This window comes from Onychostoma macrolepis, chromosome 04 (assembly GCF_012432095.1).
Source record: "Onychostoma macrolepis isolate SWU-2019 chromosome 04, ASM1243209v1, whole genome shotgun sequence".
In the NCBI taxonomy this organism is placed as follows: Eukaryota; Metazoa; Chordata; class Actinopteri; order Cypriniformes; family Cyprinidae; genus Onychostoma; species Onychostoma macrolepis.
In genome coordinates this window covers 15,834,332-15,850,148 of record NC_081158.1, presented here as the reverse complement: position 1 = coordinate 15,850,148, position 15,817 = coordinate 15,834,332, and the positions used below count along the sequence as shown (strand labels likewise).

The following is a 15,817-nucleotide window of genomic DNA, read 5'->3' as shown; positions in this document are numbered from 1 at the left end:
ACCATCTAAGACTTTCGTTCATCGTCGGAAGAAAAGCGGAGATATTTTAATGAAATATGTACGTCCCTCCGATGAAAGACGATTCACCAAAGATGTTCACGTTTTAAAAAGTTCATCGCAAAACAAAAAAAAACCATCTCCAAAGTAATCCATATGAATTGCGTGGTTTCCTCCAAATGCTCAAAAGATACAGGATCGCTCTATATAATATAACTGTTTAAATTTCACATTCAAGGGACATTTGCACGCACATCATATTTGATTTATGAAGCTTGCTGTTGCTAGCTGGTTATCATACGAACCAATCAGAGCCATTCAATGGCTCTGGAACCAATCAGGTTTAGCCAGTGTGTTTAGCCAGTGTCACCCATCAGCTCTGTGGAAGAGAAAGTTGTTACTATCATCCTCATCTGCTCAGTGGCTTTCCAAGTTTACCATACTCACCTCAGATCACCTGCTCACTTCTCTGTTTGCCTCATCCTGTCTTAATAAACATCTTTCTGGTTACCACTTACCTCAGCGTCCGGCCCTAACTGTAACAGAAGATCGGACCGTAAGACAGACAAGAACAGGATGAGCTCCCCAGATCCATTCCAAGAGCTGGTGGACTCATTGAAGACAGTCTTACTTCAATCGCCCACACCAATGGCACCACCAGCTCCTCCACCACAACCCTCTCACACAACAACAAGCACTCCCTCACCGATTGTATTCGCCAGTCACTTGTCCGTGGGAGAAAAACTCTACCAACTTCGACAGGGTAATATGACAATTCACCAATATGCACTTCGATTCCGAACCCTAGCAGCAGCCAGCGGCTGGAACGAACCCTCTCTAATAACAGCCTTCTGACAAAGACTCAATCCCCGCCTACGCCTCCATCTCAGTGCGCATGATACATATGGTTCGGAAAAATTCATCCAACTAGCCATTCGATGCTCCAACCGTATCCAAGCCTGCTCCACCAATCCCTCCTCAGCCATTGCCACTCCTCCTCCACACCGACCAGGAACCAATGACCCTCCAGAACCAATGCAAACTGGCTCAACACGCCTCTCATTACAAGAACGTCAACGAAGAATCAATCAAGGATTATGCTTATACTGTGGCGATAACGGACATCGTATCTTGGAGTGCCCCCTTCACCCTCGTCGAGCCCTGATGAGTTCCGTTCTTTCCCCTTTCAATAAATTAAAGCCACTATCCACAAATTCTCAGCTTACTGCTCAATCATGTGTCATTACAGTTACGGTTCTCCTCGACTCTGGCTCTGTGGGGAACTTCATCTCGGGAAACCTCATCCAGCAGCTCCGACTCCCTACCTCGACTACGCCGACCGCTTACGAGGTCCAATCCATAACCGGAAGACCACTAACTCGATGTTCCATCTGCCTCTGTGCCGGACCCGTACAACTGCGGATTGGTCAGTTACACCAAGAGGAGCTCCACTTGTTGGTTCTGGAGGGTTCAACGGTGGATATCATCCTCGGCCGCCTGTGGCTGGTGCAGCACAATCCCCATCTGTCTTGGAGGACGGGAGAAGTCCTAAAGTGGGGCGAAAGCTGTTTTCCCAACTTACCACGACCTTCCCTTCTGGAGCCAGTACAACTACCCATTCATACGACCTCCATAGAAAGCCCCGTGGAAAAATTATCCATCGACATTCCCTCCTGCTATGCCCACTTTAGTGACGTCTTCTGTCCCAAAAAGGCTGCCCAGCTACCGACACATCGGCCATGGGACTGCGCGATCGACCTCATTCCGGGTGAGTCAGTACCACATGGAAGAATTTACCCACTATCACCACCAGAACAGAAGGCCATGGAGGAGTACATTGAGGAGGCCTTACAACAAGGGTACATAGTTCCATCTACCTCCCCTGCTGCTTCCAGTTTCTTTGTAGCCAAAAAGGACGGCGGCCTAAGACCCTGCATAGATTATCGGAAACTCAATGAAATCACCATCAAATACAGGTATCCCCTTCCCCTTGTCCCAACAGCTCTAGAACAACTGCGCGGCGCCACCATATTCACCAAACTGGACCTCCGCAGCGCCTACAACCTCATACGCATTCGCAAAGGGGAAGACCGCCTTCGTGACGCCTACCGGCCACTACGAATATCGGGTTATGCGTATGGGTTAGTCAATGCTCCTTCCGTATTTCAAGGATTCATGCAGGAGTTTCTTAACCGCTTCGTAATCGTTTACATTGATGACATCCTCATCTACTCCCGGAGCCTGGCCGAACATCGCCAACACGTTGCGGAGGTCATTCAACATCTACGACAGTACCAGCTATACCTCAAGGCAGAAAAATGTACCTTCCATCAACCCACAGTTCATTTCCTCGGATACATCATCGACAGTCGTGGCGTCCGCATGGACAAGGGGAAGGTGGAAGCAATTACCTCCTGGCCCCTTCCTACTAGCATCAAAGAACTCCAGAGATTCCTAGGCTTTTCCAATTTCTACCGTCGCTTCATTGCCAACTACAGTACCGTCACCAGCCCGCTCACAGACCTACTCAAGAGGAAATCCAAAACTCTCACCTGAAACCCCAGTGCCCTCGAAGCCTTTCAAAAACTGAAACACGCCTTCACCAGCGCGCCACTCTTTGTGCACCCCAATCCCAGATTGCCCTTCGTCGTGGACGTTGATGCGTCCACCACAGGAGTGGGAGCCGTCTTATCTCAGCAGCAGGGGAAGCCTCCCAAACTCCATCCATGTGTCTATTTCTCCCGGAAACTCAGCCCGGCGGAAAGAAACTACGATATCGGCAACCATGAGCTTCTAGCCATCAAACTCGCCCTGGAAGAATGGAGGCACTGGTTGGAGGGGGCAATTCACCCGTTTCAAGTCCTGACTGATCACAATAATCGACAGTACATCCGCGATGCGAAACGCATTCTTCACTCGATTCCAATTCAAGATCTCCTATCGGCCGGGTTCCAGAAATGTAGAGGCTGACGCTCTATCCCGCATTCACAACCCTGATGACAGTAATGACGAACCCGAGAATATTGTACCCACTGAAATCATCTCCAGCCCCATACAATGGACCTCTCCACCAGTCGCCTCAGCCACGCCCCCTGCCAATCCGCCGGGCTGTCCTCCTGATCATCAATACGTTCCAAAAACTCAACGCATTCTGTTAATCCAAACCACTCATACCTCCCTTGGTACTGACCACCCAGGGGCCAACGCAACTCTCTCGCTGCTACGAGATCGCTTCTGGTGGCCCAATATGGCCAGGGATGTGAGAAGGTTTGTGCAAGGCTGCCCCGACTGTGCCATCTCCAAAAGTCCCTGACATCTTCCCACTGGAAAACTTCATCCACTACCCATACCTCAACGCCCTTGGTCACATCTAGGAGTGGACTTCATCACAGACTTGCCTGTTTCGGATGGGAACACTTGTATCCTCGTCATCATTGACCGGTTCTCCAAATTCTGCCGCCTCATACCTCTTATCGGCCTTCCCACGGCACTTCAAACCGCAGAACTCTTATTTAACCACATATTCCGTTACTATGGCATCCCGGAGGACATCGTCTCAGACAGAGGACCCCAATTCATTTCTCGAGTCTGGAAGGCATTCTTCTCCCTCCTAGGTGTGACCGTAAGTCTCTCTTCAGGATACCACCCACAGTCGAACGGGCAGGCCGAACGCAAACTCCAGGAAGTGGGGCGTTTCCTGAGACCCTTCTGCCATGGCCGCCAGGACTCTTGGAACCAGTTCCTAGGCTGGGCCGAGTACGCCCAGAATTCATTGCGCCAAAGCTCTACTGGACTCACTCCCTTCCAGTGCGTACTCGGTTTCCAGCCTCCCCTGTTTCCCTGGTCAGGAGAACCATCAGACATCCCCGCCATCGACTACTGGTTCTGAGAGAGCAAGAGAGTCTGGGACGCAGCACACCATCAGCTCCAACAGGCAGTGCGCAGACAACGAATGACAGCAGACGTCCGAAGATCGACTACTCCCGAATACCAACCAGGGCAAAAGGTCTGGCTGTCCACCAGGGACATCATGCTGCGCCTGCCTAGCAGGAAACTCAGTCCCAGATTCGTTGGCCCCTTCACCATCCTGGAACGCATAAACCCTGTCACATACAAACTACAATTACCCCCACAATACAAGATCCATCCCACCTTCCATGTGTCACTGCTTAAACCTTTCTCTCCTCCTGTCTCCCCAGGGCCTGACCAGAATGAAGAACCCCCTCTCCCGCTCATCTTGGACGAAGGAGCTGTCTACCGAGTCAAGGAAATTCTGGAGTCCCGGCGCCGTGGTGGTAAAGTAGAGTACCTGGTGGACTGGGAGGGCTACGGCCCTGAAGAACGCTCATGGGTACAGGAAAACTAAATAAATGATTTCTGACTTCCGAACAAGAAGAGACACACATCAACAAATAACTGTTAATGGTGAGGGCATTGAAGTTGTAAATTAATATAAATATCTAGGGACAATCATTGATGTAAAACTGAGATGGGATTTAAATACAGCAGCTGTTTACAAGAAAGGTCTTCAACGATTGTATTTCATGCGTAAGCTTCGACAGTTTGGTGTGGATACATATATGTTGGCTCTATTCTATCGTTTATTTGTGGAGAGTATTCTGACTTTCAGCTTTGTTGCTTGGAATTTCTCACTGTCTGTAGTAAATAAGAACAAACTAAATAAAATTGTTAATATGGCTAGTAAGATTGCAAGTAAACAACAGCATAGTTTGATAAAACTATGTGAATTTCGAGCTGTGAGGAAGAGCCATGCAATTCTTCAGGATGCATCACATCCTCTTTGTGGTGAATATGAGTTATTAGCATCTGGTCGAAGGTACAGGGTACCATTATTACGGACTGCCCGTCCACAAAGATCTTTTATATCCTCCAGTATAGCTCTGTTAAATCAATTTTTGTGATATCACAGTTGTCATTTTACATCTATGGCAGGGATTCTGTTGTTATGAGAGGGATGTTGTCTGATGCTGGTTGTATTTATTTGTAATATGTTGTAACCTGTTGATGTCTCTATTTGTTAATTATTGTTGTTGATTACTGAGGAGTTGCCACAGATACAAAAAGAATTTCCGAAAGGACAATAAACTAAACTAACTAACTAACTAAACAAGATGCTAAAGATAAATATAATGTGCAATTGATGTACAATTTTCAGTGTATTTATTATTAAGCATGACAAACTAAGTTAATATTTATTGTATTAATATACAATAAGCAAATTAGTGCACTCTCAGTGCTAGGTTGCATCAGGAAGGGCATCTGCTGTAAAACCTGTGCCAAATGGCTGTGTGGATAGTTCTGCTTTAGCGACCTCTAATGGGAGTAGCTGAAAGAGAGAGTCAAAACCACAGAGATAGACAAAACCACAAATATGTGATAAAGCTGTTTCTTTGACATCTTAAGTTCTCCAATGCACTGTCTATCCTCTTTCCTACACACCATGTCATTTTTATGGCATAAATTATGGGAGTACCTTCCATTAAACTGTGATAATCAGCAACTGCTAATAAAATAGTTTAAAGTCACAATGAAACAAAAGTAGTGCAGATCTTTTCTTATGTATTGTGATGTACATTCGAGTGTAATAGATTGTCAAAAAATTAAAATAAATGACGTGGACTTGGTTCTATGCTTCAGTTGTTGATTGGATTTTGAGATATAGGAATTGTACTAGAAAGTGGAGGCAAATTAGGCTTGAAGTCCTGCATATGTCACCAAAGTCTGTTGTTTCCAGTTTGAACATTATGAGGTCAATCAATCAATTAATATACAAATGAAACATATACAGTTGAATTCTTCTTAATAAGATGCAGAATAATCCTATGCAGAAAATAAATAGGGTACATTTTCTAGATAGAAAAACTGGGATATTGTTTATTAAATTAGGAGAACAGACCACACAAGTGCAGTGTGTCTGTTGTTTTTTCATAGTTAAAAATTGAAAAAAAAAAAATTATTTGGAGGAAAATAATGCAGTGGACTAAAATGAGCTCTTGTCACAGATATTCTTGTGATGATATTTATGTTTATACATATGTGAGTGTGTGTGTGTGTGTGTAGAACATGAGCAAACAAACAGGCAAACTCATCCCCTAATTACAGGCATCCCGTTACCATAAACTGGCCTGACGGTTAATGTACTCATACACATATTTAATATTTCATGTAATTTAATTCAGGCTAGGCCTCAGTTCTTCCTATACCATATTTCAAAGGTTGCAAACATAGTCAGTCCACACCTGCATTCATTTATTCATTCGTTCGTTCGTTCGTTCATTCATTCATTCTATAATTTATTATATGGAGTAACGCGTGTTTTGTTATATTTTGTGCAACCATGTATATCATATTATCCTAAAAAAGTAAAAACAAACAAACAAACCAAAACATGCCTGGAGGCGTTGTGTTTGTGACGTCATAGAGGGCTGATCATGCACGTGTGACTGAGAGAACTGGCGCAGCCAAACTATTCATCTTACCTTTAGTGGATGAATATATGTATAGAGAGTTAACAATAAACCAGTTCATGAGAACACGCTTTTGTAAATTGCTAAACCTGATGCGAGGGATAATTGTTTTCATCATCAATTGCTGCGCAAGACCCGCGTAAGCTGTCATCCGTATAAGCCGCTCAGAAAACAGATCCATGAGATCACATGAGCTTTAATCGTTGGACTATTTCCGCGTTGGTTCAGACACTCAATGGAGGAGCTGTGAGGCGAGTACGATTCATTTTTTAACGTGTCGCAACGCCGTGGATCGAGCTGGGGGGTACATTGGACAGAAGGAGACGCACAGACACGCGGCGCTCTGCAGACATGCTCACTCGCGTCAAATTCGCAGTGGCCAGCTTCATGGGTGGAATCATGGCCGGATCGTCTAATAATAATAATAATGAACGCTCGGGTGGCTCGGACCTGCCGCTTAAATACCCCTACATGAGACCCAAGTTTCTGGGACTGTCGGCAGATGAGATTGAGTGCTCGGCGGATCACATCGCGAGACCTATCCTGATCCTAAAAGAGACTCGCAGGTTGCCGTGGGCGACGGGATACGCCGAGTAAGAGCAGCTCGTTCATGCCTTGCAAAATAACACAGTTAAAAAAGAAAAACAACAACAACTCTAATGCACCAGTGTGTGACATGGTTAACATGCGATGATGTATGCAATATAATAATGATGATGATGATCATCATTATCATCATCATCATCATCAAAGTAATAATACACGTGCTACCTCAGGCATATTCAGTCACGTTTGCTTGTCTGTGCATTTTTTATGGTACACGAGATATTTCACCCAGAATTGAAAATCCTGTCATCATTTACTGACCATCATGTTGTTCTAAACTTGTAGGGGCATTCCATGTAATTTTTTGATTTTGTGTGTATGTGTTTATTGTATGTGTGTGTGTGTGTGTGTGTGTATATATATATATATATATATATATATATATATATATATATTATTAATTATTTATTGTTTTTCCTGGAAAAAAAAAAAGATCATCCCCACAGATAATTTTTTATAGCTTGTTAAATTTAAAAAAAAAATTGAAACTACATGTTTGCAACAAATGTTATGGTATGAGGCGTGGCATTTGTTGCAAACATGTAGTTTCAGTACTGCATATTTGAACTCTTGTTAGCTTCAGGAGCTGTTAAAATGAACAAAATCCTTTTTTTCCAAATATTCCTGACACTGATAAGATTTCAAATATAGAATCTTGTCAATAGGTTACCTTGAGCATGTTAATGTGCCTCAACTTGTATTTTATGCAGTTGTTTTGGTAGAGGGAAACAAGTTACAACTGTAGTGTCAACATTCATTTTTCTTCATGCATTTCTCTTTAAATACAGTAAGTATCAGCTTTATACAGAGTGACCATTATTTGGTTTTTGACCACTGAAAAATGGGTCATTTTCAATAATTTGGACTTGAAGCCACATTGAGATCCCCATATCTCTGGGACTGAACCAGATACTGTATATGCAGTATATTGTATATATACATACTATTGGGGATGTATATATAACTGCAATCTGTTTAACTCCTAATAGCCTATAGAAAGAAAAGGAAAGGAAAAGACGTGACGTGTGGCGTCCCATACTTGGAACTTGTGCTCTGCATTTAACCCATCTAAGTGCACACACACAGCAGTGAGAAGTGAACACACACACACACACACACACACCCCACCCACCCACCCGGAGCAGTTGGCAGCCAATGCTGCTGCACCCGGGGAGCAGTTGGGGGTTCAGTGCCTTGCTCAAGGGTCTCACCTCACCTGGACCACTACTGCCCCAGACAGACATATAGACATGAACATATACATTTACATGAAATCGTCAAATAGTTACCCCATAGCAATCGCACACAACAAACGAAAATAATGAATAATTAGAACAATCATTAATGCACAATAAATAACAGTGTCATATCTATACACATTTTCCCCGAACGTTTGTGCGACCCGGTAGCAACACTTCCACGGCCCAGTACTAGGTCACAACCCGATGGTTGGGGATCTCTGAGCTATGCAATTGTTTTGATAGAGGGAAACAAGATGCATTTCTAGTTTCAACATTTGTTCTTCACACATTCCTCTTAAAAAAACAAAAACAAATCAGCTGTATGCTAAGTGACCCACATTGTAGTTTGTGGCCACTGAAAATGTGAACAATTTACTGACTGAGGAATTTTTATTACAAGTTTTGAAATCATCCCCACAGTGGAAAATGAAACCAATGACGATGGTTTGGCCCAATGGTCAAAAAGAGGCTTAATGTGCATACTCACATTTGGCACGGTTGCCTTGTACCAAGTTTATAACCAGACCTGTTATAAACCTAAATATACTCAAATTAATTGAAATTCATTGTGCCGTGCTGAACCGAGCTCAAGTGGAAACATAACTGTTGTTTCTCCACGGCTATGGTAATACGTTACTGCCGTGGATATTCCACATCATAGCAACCAGATCAGCTGGAAAAATGCTGTGCCATCAAAGCGTTTTCAAGTGCCACCAGCTGGTCGTTTTAAGAAGAGCGCCTGACATTTTTCAGCTGGCTAAAAACGCTTTGGTGGACAGCATATGGCCTATTAGTCTTTTTTGCATTTATGCAATATACTCGAGCCAAACCTGAGAAAGTAGACCAGAATATTCCACTGCGTTCCTGGACACGCAATTTGCGTTGCTGCCATATGTCATATGCTGGATTATGCTAATTTTTAATGAGCGTGCACGAGCGCCCTATTTAAGAATGATTGGAATTCATTAACATACGCATGTTTAACTATCAAATCGGAAGTTTACGAAGCGTTTGTGAATCCAGAGGAGAGTTTTCGGGAATGTCCGTTTTACGAGCAACTTACTCAGAATTTGCTCCTATATTTACGAATGTTTCATGAATGAGGCCCAATGACACTATCTATACTACACAATGAATTTCATATTTACATCGTGTTTGTTAGTTCCACAAAAGTTTTTTGCACCGCGCTCTTCCATCGCTTGATCTTTCGTTTAGGTGCGTTAATCCATTAAATCACTTATTATACAAAACCATGATCCGCACTCACATGAAACAGTCTTTTCTTTTCGTTTTATTCTATATTTATCACCAATAGGACAAGGACACAAACGTTTCGGCTCAAAGGCCTTCCTCAGTGTGTTAAACAATACAAATCCTCCACCCACTTTTTAAATCGCCAATTTGACATAATCGTTCATTTACCAATGTTCATTCATTAAAAGCTTACGTACTCCATTTCAATATGCAACAACTTGCATTTAAACAACTTGCATTTAAATACCACACCCGTGTTTGGTATTTAAACATATTGTTTAACACACTGAGGAAGGCCTTTTAGCCGAAACGTTTGTGTCCTTGTCCTATTGGTGTTTGTTAGTTGAAATCATTTGTGAGAGTGTTTGGCTACAGTGCTGCAACATTTTATACAGTGGATGTAGATTTAAAGGTGACCTATTATTCCCCTTTTTATACAAGATGTAAAATAAGTCTCTGATGTCCCCAGAGTGTGTATGTTAAGTTTGAGCTCAAAATACCCCACATAAAATGTTTTATAGCTTGTTAAAGTTGCCACTTTTAGGGTATGAGCCAAAACGCGCTGTTTTTGTATATGTCCCTTTAAATGCAAACGGTCGACTTCACATTGCTTTCATATGCAATTTTTAACTACCACATTCCTATTTAGAATCATCTGTACAAAGTCATTTGTTTGTTTTACATTTTTTGATGTTTTGTAATTTTATTGTACATTTTTTATTACCCTTAAAACATTAAAATAAAAATGCTTTAGTGTCATGCTGTCTGTTTTGGTGTTTGTGTTTCAGGGTGATAAATGCAGGTAAGAGTGCTCTGAATGAGGACCAGGCATGCTGTGAGGTTGTACTGGTTAAGAAGAAGCCTATAGGATCCTTGACACCCAGAAAGCTGCCTACAAGTAGAAGGAGGTCGTCTCTTCCCAATAGCGATGGCATGGGCATGTTGGAAAATAATGTAAGTGCTTGTTCACAGTACCAGGGTTGAAAAAAGAACATGTTAATATATGTGATTAATATTTGCTGTTTGACAGCAACACTTTGTTATTTTTTACACAGAGATTGGTAGGTCTATGAAGTAAAATCTGTTGCATTATATGCCAATGTTTCCCATTCAAAACTGGGAAAAAGCACTCTTTCTCTCTCTCTGACGTTTTCATGCCTGTAACTCAAGAAGTATTAAAGATAATAAGATAAATCTTAAATGCCCTAAATGGTCTTTCTTAACACACATTCCTAGCATCGTAATTATTCCAAGTGTGAGAAACCTTAAATGTTTTAAAGTATTTTATATTTCACACAGCTCTTACTTTACCTGAAGTTAACAATTAATACTGGTTATTCTTAATCTGATGTGTCACAGTACACATCACTGTTATTATTTGCATATTTGCAGTGTGAACAGTTATGACTATACTATATATAGTATATACATAACCGTCTACTAGCGGAGAACAGCTGCTTTGCCGTAGTCGCAGTTGAAGTCGCGAACGCGCAATATGAAGTTGGAATGCCATTGCCGTTCCAGCAGTGGAGACTTAATTCAGGGAAACGCACGGCGAACGTAGTTCCAGGCAGCTCTTGACCGCATTACATGACCATATCACTTCGCCAAATGATTTCTGTTATTTCAAAGGTCTTACAACAGCAAAATAACCAAAACCCACAACGACACTGGCCAAACAAATAAATATAGTAAACAAAAGGATAAAAACGACAGATCATGTCCATGTTTTTGCCACAAAATTACGCTGTATTAGGCCCTTTCGCACCGCAGGAACCTTTTCATAGTACCCAAACTAATTGTGGAACTACCCACTTTTTGGCATGTTCGCACCGCGGGAACTAGGAACTGTTTTAGTTACCGGAACTCCGTTTGGAGGAACTAATTAGCTCCTACTTCAGAGTAGGGTCTAAAACAGTTCCATAGGAATTATCGTGACGTAAGTGTACACTGATTGGCTAAATGCGTACGAAAACGCCCTCATCCGCCATGATTTAAAACGCCGTGTAAATGCACTGTGTAAAGATCGCATCAAATTTCGCAAGAATGGAGAACAGCGATAGATGGATAAAAGTGCAGGCACTTTTGAACATTTTGAACTTCTTTCCGATCTTTCAATCGCTTGACGTATACGTCGACATTCCATGTCCATTATTGTGAGCCCCGCAAGACACAACAAAAACACAGCTCAGATCACAGCGTCCTCCATCCTCCTGTTGTTAATGTTGTTCTTATTTGTTTTCGTTGTTGAACGTCGCTGAACATTGAACATCGCTGTCGACCATCTTACTTAAAAACTACATGACTTCTCACAAACGAGGTAACAACAACGGCGCTGTTCGTGAACAAAAGGAACTAAGTTTCACTATAACTAGAGACATTGCTGCCGAACACTATTGAGAGGTAATTCTCTCTCTCTCTCTCTCGTGACTTGCTTATTAACTGTATTAACTGCATTAGTCTGCTATCAACGGCTCAAGCCTCCGTTACTAGGTTTAAAATGACATTTTGGAATTAGCAACGGAGGTGTTGGATGAGATGCGGAAGAAATAATCCTACTCACAATACTGATTTAAGTAGAAAAACTGGACGAATGCCTTGAAATATATCATCTGATCGATGTCTTGAGGTGTGGCAACCGTAGTATAAGCGGAATAATTGATTTCGGTCCGTTGAATTATTAGAAAAATAATGCACACCCGAGGTGTAACTTTTCTATGAAGGATGTCACATAATCCTTCATAAATCATTCTAGTATGCTGATTTGCTGCTCAAGAAACATTTCTAATTATTATCAATGTTAAAAACTGCTTAATGTTTTGCTGCTTAATATTTTTATGGAAACAATGATACCATTCAAACATTTGTATAAGATTTAAAAGAGAGAGAGAGAGAAATTAATAATTTTATTCATCATGCATGAAAGTGATAAAAAGTGAGTGAAGACATTTAAAATAATTTCTATTTAATGAATGCATTAACAAATTTATTTAATATATTTGATAAATGCAAATAAATGCTGTTCAAAAAAAATCCTGAAAGATATTTATCAAAAAATCCTGAAAAATAAAGTGTATCACTGCTTCCACAAAAATATGAAGCAGCAAAACTGTTTAACATTGATAATAATCAGAAATGTTTCTTGAGAGTCAAATAAATTGTAATGATTTCTAAAAGATCATGTGACACTGAAAACTGGAGTAATGAAGAAGAAAATTCTGCTTTGCATGACAGGAATAACATTACATTTTACAATATATTAAAACTGAAAACCCTTTTTAATATGTAATAATATTTATATATATATATATATATATATATATATATATTAGTGCTGGGCAACGATTAAATATTTTAATCGCGATTAATCGCACGATTTTCTGCGATTAATCGCAGCATGCGCAAAATTCAATAATGAAATCAAAAGTAGTGTATTGCATAATTTTATTCTTTCAAAGTACTGCTGTATGAACAAAAGTGCAATAACATTTGGTTTGTCAAAACTTTAAACAAATAAAGTGCTTTTTTACAGCAGTTAAATGTTAGTAGCAGTTAACATTTCTTTTTTGCATTTAAGTGATACTTCAGACTCGAAGTACTCCGATGATAAGACAATTCAGCTTTGCAGTGGTTACAAATAGTTTTAGTTCTATCAAGTCCACCGTGTGGAAGAGGTTTAAAATAAAAATGTCCATTTAAGATTTCGGTACCTTTTTCCATTTTTCTGTCCGCACCAGATATTTTCTGTTTCGCACTGTAGCTCTCTTAGGCACACAACAAATGCTTTCATTGGTTGAGACGCGTGATGACGCTCATCCCAAGCAGCCAGTAGCCTACTGATAAACATCCCACCCCTCCTGTGACCCATGGTTTGTGTTGTATTCGGTTGTATTATTACAGTCTATCTATGTGTATTCAAACGCAGTGAGCAACGGACTTTCAAAATAAAAAGTACGTTAACACGCGATAAACTAATTGTCGGCGTTAATTAATTAATGCGTTAACGCGATAAAAACGCGTTAACTTGCCCAGCCCTAATATATATATATATATATATATATATATATTTATATATATATATTTTTTATTTTTTTTTTTTAATTTAATTTGGTCAAATAAATTCAGCCTTTATGAGCAGAAGATATTTATTTCAAAATCATTAATAATTGTAATGTTTCCGAACTTTTGGCAGGTACTTTAATAATAATAACAATTCTATATACTTTACTATAATATATTACAGTACTTTATTATAATATGTGACCCTGGACCACAAAACTAGCCATAAGGGTTAATTTTCTGAAATTGAGATTTATACATCATCTGAAAGCTGAATACATAAGCTTTCCATTGATGTATGGTACCATTCTTTATGAATGCTTGAGCCCACTTCCAAAAGCCCTAATTGACACACAAAACAATTTTTTGTTGAGGCATGTGATCTATAAAAGGAGACCATTCATTCTGAAAACTCTGTATATTACCCCTGAGTACAGCTGCCAGCCTCTCGTGGGGCAAAACTGCAAAAAGCTCTCTATAGCACGTCACAGAGGGGGGAGTGTTTTTTTATCCACCTAATAAGGATACATTTCCTTGCCACAAGTAGCAATTTATCTAATAATTTATAACCTTTTGCGTCAAGTGGCAGTGCCATTGCCTGTCTTTTAGATGGGAGCCCCAAAAGAAAGAGACCAAGAACCAAGAGACCAAGAATGGTGCTAATTTCATTAGCAATGAAGTTCCAGAATCTTGAAATTAACTTGCACCTCCAAAAACAATGAAAGTATGACCCTAACTCTGTATGGCACTTAACACAAAGATCCAGTATAGAAGGATCAATTTTATTCATTAAAACTGGCATTATATGTAATCTATGTAATATCTTATATTGAGTCTCTCTAAGCCTGTTACAAGTAAAAGTGGATCTAATACCTTTCATAGCTTCCTGCCAGTCATCGTCTATATAATCATTACACAGGTCTTCCTCCCATTTACGAGCCACTGTGTTCAAGAGTCCAGAGACATTCGAGTATAAAAAAGAATAAAATTTAGAAATAAAACGAGCAGCATTAGTTGTGTTGATGAGCAAACTCTCCAACCTGCTAAGTGCTAATGAATCCAGCACTTTTTTTTGCTTTGAAATAACATAATGCCGAATTTGCAGATAACCAAAATGATGTTGATTTGGAAGATCAAACTTCTGTCGTAACTGTTGGAAGGACATTAATAACAAAATAACTAAAAATATAATAAAATACCTAACTATATAATACTATTATTGTTAGAAATTGCAACAATATAAAAACAGAAATACAATACATTTATACATTTAAAAATTTAATTAAAACATAATAATATACAAATATGAAAAAAAATGAATAAATACATTCTAAAATAACAAATAGTATAAATATTAGGGGTGGCACGGTACACAGATGTCACGGTTCGGTACGTACCTCGGTTCGGGGGTCACGGTTCGATACGATTTCGGTACAACAGGAGAAAAAAAAAATCTACTATGCTCAGTTTCTTTGACAGTAGTGCAAATTACAATTTTTTCCATCTAGATGTGAAAATACTAAATATTATTACATGTTATATATATAAAATCGGTTTTGTTTTCATTGTGAGTGTACACAAATAAAAGCAGACCTTTATACAGTGATTATTAATGAGACAATATGTTTAAAGTTGATTCTGCTGGTATAAGAAAACAGTTGAAGTGATCGCGCGGGAGCGCGCGCGCGCGCACACACACACACACACACACACACACACACACACACACACAGGCCGTTTCTCAAACGGAAGTCTGCATCCTTCGGAGACCACATTTGTAGGCTGCATACGTCATAAAGAAGATCTTATTTTAGAATATTAATAGTTATAAATTTGACCATTATTCTTAGTTAAGTGTAAATTATTGTAATATGCTTATGACTCGCAAATGTAATGCTCAGTTAACTGAAATAAACCAGGCTTGATGAGGTATGCAGCCTACAAATGCGACCTCCGGAGGATGCAGCCTTCCGTTTGAGAAACGGCCACACACACACATACACAACACATCAGTTCCAGCATTGCTAACTTCACAGCGCAGTTGGTACCAAGGTTATTTTCGTAAACGAAAACTGAAACTAAGACTAAAACTATTGGTCAAAAAAAATTTCGTAAACTGAAATAAAATTAAAATTTCTAAATAAATGAAAAACTAAAACTAAACGAAACTAA

The 15,817-nt window shown here is 40.1% G+C and overlaps 1 protein-coding gene across 2 annotated transcripts in view; it reads left to right on the top strand.

Annotated features, from left to right (window-relative positions):
- Positions 1–6,447: 6,447 nt before the first annotated feature.
- LOC131539287 (protein phosphatase 1H-like) overlaps positions 6,448–15,817 on the top strand; it is a 121,908-nt gene continuing 112,538 nt past the window's right edge. For both annotated transcript variants that reach the window (XM_058773759.1, XM_058773758.1), the window contains exons 1-2: positions 6,448–7,078; positions 10,375–10,540. In XM_058773759.1, the coding sequence (XP_058629742.1) occupies positions 6,837–7,078; positions 10,375–10,540 (408 nt within the window). In that variant the 5' untranslated portion in view covers positions 6,448–6,836. The remainder of the gene's footprint in view (positions 7,079–10,374; positions 10,541–15,817) is intronic.